Here is a 4,688-nt window from a genome sequence, read left to right on the forward strand (position 1 = left end):
TTTTAATGGCTTGACAAGAAGTTACATGAAAGAGCACTTGCTATTTGTTGGTTATTAGCTGCATCTTGAAAACATCGAGGTCCTATTGGTTGTAGATAGTCGTCCAGCCCATCTAAAAACTATTGAAGAAATAAAAAATGTTGAGATATTTTTTTTTGCCACTAAACATGACATCAACGATCTAGAGCTTTCAAGATGCATTTTAGTTGACGATTTTACCGTAGTAATTTGGAGCTACAAAGTGGGGCAAACAAATATAGAAAAGAAAAATGTTTTCTGCACTGACAGCCTTGCAATCTCAGTTTTGTGGGAATTCTGAGATTGCGAGATTGATTGAATCAATCCTATGCGACATTTTAGCAAATTACTAATCAGTGGAACCACACATTCTTACAAGGGAATTTCAGTAATTTATTATCTTATTGTTCAATAGAAAATATTAGTTTGTATCCTTAGCCAAAGTCGGGACTGGAAAAATTTATTTTATGAAAGAGATTGGTAATATATCGAGTATTAAATTAGAGAGAAGATTATATTGTAGTTTGCAATCATCTCCGAGCTCGTTCTAATTGTGAAACTTAAAAAGGTTATTGCAAATTATGTAATTTTGAAACTTAAAAGGTTATTATTGCAAAATATGTATTTGAATTTAAATTGGATGTAGATCTTTTTGACCCTTTAATTATACTCTCTTGTTTTTCTATTAGGTTCAAAAGATTGACAGGACGAAATGAAGTGGCTGTCTCTGCTGGAGACTACAAGTTTTATGCGCCAAGACACAAGTATAGGCGTGTGGGGTCAAACTCCATTTCCAATGTTAACAGTTTGCCTGTAAGCTTCAAAAAACTCTTTAGCTGTAGTGCTGATTGTTTAGCCTCACAATACGTCAAAGTTAAGCTCCTTTTGATAAAAAATTCAGACACTTTCTCCACAGATGATTTTGATTAATAAAATTATCTGATTATTTATCAAAATAAATAAATAAATAAAAAAATCTCCAGATTATTTGCTTCTTTTGCTGCTTTTAAAACCGAAGCTTCTGTTAGTGAAGTAAGATATTCTTTTTCGAGAAAGCTCCTGCATGGCAATAGGCATAATTTCTATTTAAATGGAATGAATTTTGTTATATGTTCTATTGTTTTGTTTGTGATGATAGAATGGTATGTGTGTGTGTGTGTGTGTGTGTGTGTGTGTGTGTGTGTTTGTGCGTTTGTGCGTGTATTTTTATTATTATTATTTTTTGGAATAATAAGTCAATTACATTTCCTGTATTCATGAACTGAAATTGTAAGACGTGAAGTAGGTAACCTTAACCTAATTGCGAAGAGTTTGAAACAAGATGTCCAGATGTAGGACTGTCCTTGTGGCCTTTCAAACTCATTTTCACTGATTGAACTTTTTGTTCTCGAGTTATTCCAGTCAACTTATTGAACCTTAACAAGTTTTTGTATTATAGAGCTCTCTAATGTTTTTAGGTGCTTGACTTTTGTCAATTTATGCATTGTCATGCTCTAGTGCACTTGAACGCCTAAGCAATTTATTTTTCATTAAAAACTACCGGTACTTACTAATGCAATTGAATGTTTTATAAGCTAAACCTAGTGTAACTGATGATTGGCTGTTATTATATGATTTGTTTAGATCCCATGAGAAAATTTGTGGTATAGCCGTATGGTAGGCCATATGTATCTTTATGAAAAAGACTTTTTTAGTGTGTAACACTCAGTCACAGATTTAAACTATACACGTATATGCATGTATTATTGTTCTGATGGATTTTATTCTGATTTAAATATTCTTGTCATCTTATGTATGTAATTTCTTTTATTTGTGTGTTAATCTGAATCCACAGAATACTGAGCAGACTCCGACAAAACAACATATGCAGCCAATCTCGCATCAGGTCCAGTTTCATCCTCTACATCAGAGCCATCAGAATCATATTAGTCACAATCCACAGGCAACACACTTTATGCACAGCCAACAGTGTGTGCCTGAACTTTCTCATAACCAGGACTCATCAACCATCCCCCAACACATTGCCTGCTTACAACCTATTGGTCATGTTGGAGGACGTTTGCATGTACTGGTGTGTGATATTTTTTATTTACCATTAATTATTACCGTTTGCCAATTCTTTGATATGAGGTCTTTATTAGGATTTAATATCGTTTCAATTAGTTATCTGGCCTCTTATGGTTCTGCCAAACAAAATTTTCTGTCTAGTTTTAATTGTGCTCTTTATATTTTCTCAGCAGATTATGGTGATTATTGCTTTTAATTTGTCATATTGGAGTTATTTCTCTGCGTATTGGAGGATTATGAGCATTTGTTTCTTTGAATGGAAAAGTGAAATGAAATACTTCTTTTGCAAGTCACTTTCCTGCTCAGAATCCCTTCAGCAACATCAGTTATGCATATATTTGTCTCTCAAAATTTTTTGAGAACCAAGAATTGCTTTGACTTGGGGACTATCAGAGGCAAAGTACTACTACCACATATTTGTGCCCTTAAGCTGTTGCTTTTTTCAAATTGCATTTGAATTTTACCCAAACTATAAAAACCAGCTATTCATTTTAATCTGCATGGATAAATTTCGATAAAAAAGAATTAGTTCTACTATAAAATGCGTAAAAGTTTTACATGAGAAGCAATTACGGTAGAATACTGTTCTGCCTGAAGTTTTCCAATCTAAACTGGAAAATGATTTCTTCTTCTATTATGTACTGGTATCTCTAACTTCATTGCCTCATAGTCAATAATTTTGAATTTATTAATGCAGGCAACAAGCCCAGCAAAATTTTGTGATGAATGTGGAGCTCCTTATTTAAGGGAGACCTCAAAGTTCTGCTCAGAATGTGGCACAAAGAGATTAGGAATCTGACATGAATTTCAGATATTTCTCTTGTAACTTGTAATTGGTATGTTCTTTTTCTTTTTTCATTTTGTTTGGCAAATGATTTATTAATATAAAATTGTTCATAAGTCTCTCTCTCTCTCTCTCTCTCTCTCTCTCTCTCTCTCACACACACACACACACGTGTTTTATTGGAATGTTTGGGGCTTTGATTTGACCACATTAGACAAGATTATAGATTTAAATATGTTAAAATCTTATTCATTTCAAGGTTTTGATGGACGTTTATTGGGTCTTTTCTTCATCCTTGTAAGGCAGAGAATGCCTCGGAATCTAAACATGTTGGTGCCACTCTGTGAATGCACATCAGATCACTTTATGGTTGGCAACGGTTCAGTTCGGGGTTGGTTCAGTCAAAACCATCACCGAACCACGAATTTTTTGGTCATACCATAACCGTACCATAATAACGTAAGTCGGTTCGGTTCATATTTTGGTTCGGCTCGATTCGGATTGTTAATAACCACCAAAATGAATTAATTTTTACAAGTCCAGCAGTCAAATTAAAAAAAAAAATTATGAAAAAAATGTTAATGAAAACAAAAAGATAATATTAAGCTAACATGGCAAACAACAACATCCCAAATGAAAATGTAATCAATATTTCAATTCAATATCCGCATAAGATATGTATTCTCATCTCAATATCACAATAAAAAAACGAAGTCTGTTCATGAAGTATATTCAACTGAGAAAGAATTTTGGCAGCCAAAGATCTTTTATTACTTGTTCCTCTTTGAGTAATATTCACTAATGACATTTGGGTAGAATTCCCATATTTTTGTTTAAATTCAACAAATCTAAAAATTCTTTGTAAAACCTTCAGAGATTTTTCCTACAATTTGGTGCATGGTGAATTCAACGACTTAATAATTTGCTTATATCCTTGCATTTTCATTTATTATTCTCAAATTCAAAGTGCATATCATCGAGCTCCTCTAGCAATAAAACTTAATATCTTTAGACAGACTAAGTTCATTAAATTCATCTTTTACGTGGAAAAGGAAAAAATCACATTTCATCAAATGTTCAAACTCGACAAAAACAAAAATAGATATAGATTACAACAACAACAATTGGCAAATGAGAAGAGAACGAAAAATACCCTCCTATTTGGGGATGACTACGGCGAGCAAAAAAGAATACGGTGTGGAGAAGAAAAAAATTTGGCAACACACTGCAGAGACTCGAGTGAGGATGGCTGTCGGCTAATGTCTTGTTAAATTTGATTCCAATTTTCTTTGTGGTAAAGTTAGTACTTAGTGGGTAAGTGGTAACTGGGTTATGTTACTTAATGGGTTGGTAATGGGCCATAAATTTTAGGTTAGACAAATGGGAAAAATTCATATTTCAGGTGTATTCTTTACACCATTTCAAAAATTCGGTAAGAAGTTTGAAAATTCAAAATTCAAGTTTGTATTTAATTAATTAAAAATATTTATTAAATAAATATATTAAAGTCACAATTAAATAATTAATGGTCACAGATTTATTTACTGGTCACATATCATCAAATTAATTGGTTACAAATTTATTTATTGGTCACATATAAAAAAATTTATAGGTTACAAATAATTTCGAGGTCATGGATCAAAAATTTTAGAGGTCACAGGTTTTTTTAGTCACGGACTAAATTGTTGGGGTCACAGATTGTCAAATTTTAAGGTCACATGCCAAATCGTTGGTTACATATACCAAATACTCCATTGTCGAACCCAATCCACCACCAATGATTGGTTACGGAGCAACCAAATGGTCACCACCACCACCA

The 4,688-nt window shown here is 32.8% G+C and overlaps 1 protein-coding gene across 1 annotated transcript; it reads left to right on the forward strand.

Annotated features, from left to right (window-relative positions):
• Positions 1-664: 664 nt before the first annotated feature.
• Positions 665-2,988, forward strand: LOC111386531 (uncharacterized protein At2g02148-like; the record flags this gene model as incomplete). The annotated part of the gene is made up of 3 exons (XM_023010991.1): positions 665-831; positions 1,853-2,089; positions 2,783-2,988. Coding segments are annotated over 3 exons (506 nt in total), but the record flags the coding sequence as incomplete, so codon positions are not given.
• Between the last annotated feature and the right edge of the window lie 1,700 nt (positions 2,989-4,688).

The sequence above is a fragment of the Olea europaea genome, unplaced genomic scaffold (genome assembly GCF_002742605.1).
Source record: "Olea europaea var. sylvestris unplaced genomic scaffold, O_europaea_v1 scaffold3596, whole genome shotgun sequence".
Classification (NCBI taxonomy): domain Eukaryota; kingdom Viridiplantae; phylum Streptophyta; class Magnoliopsida; order Lamiales; family Oleaceae; genus Olea; species Olea europaea.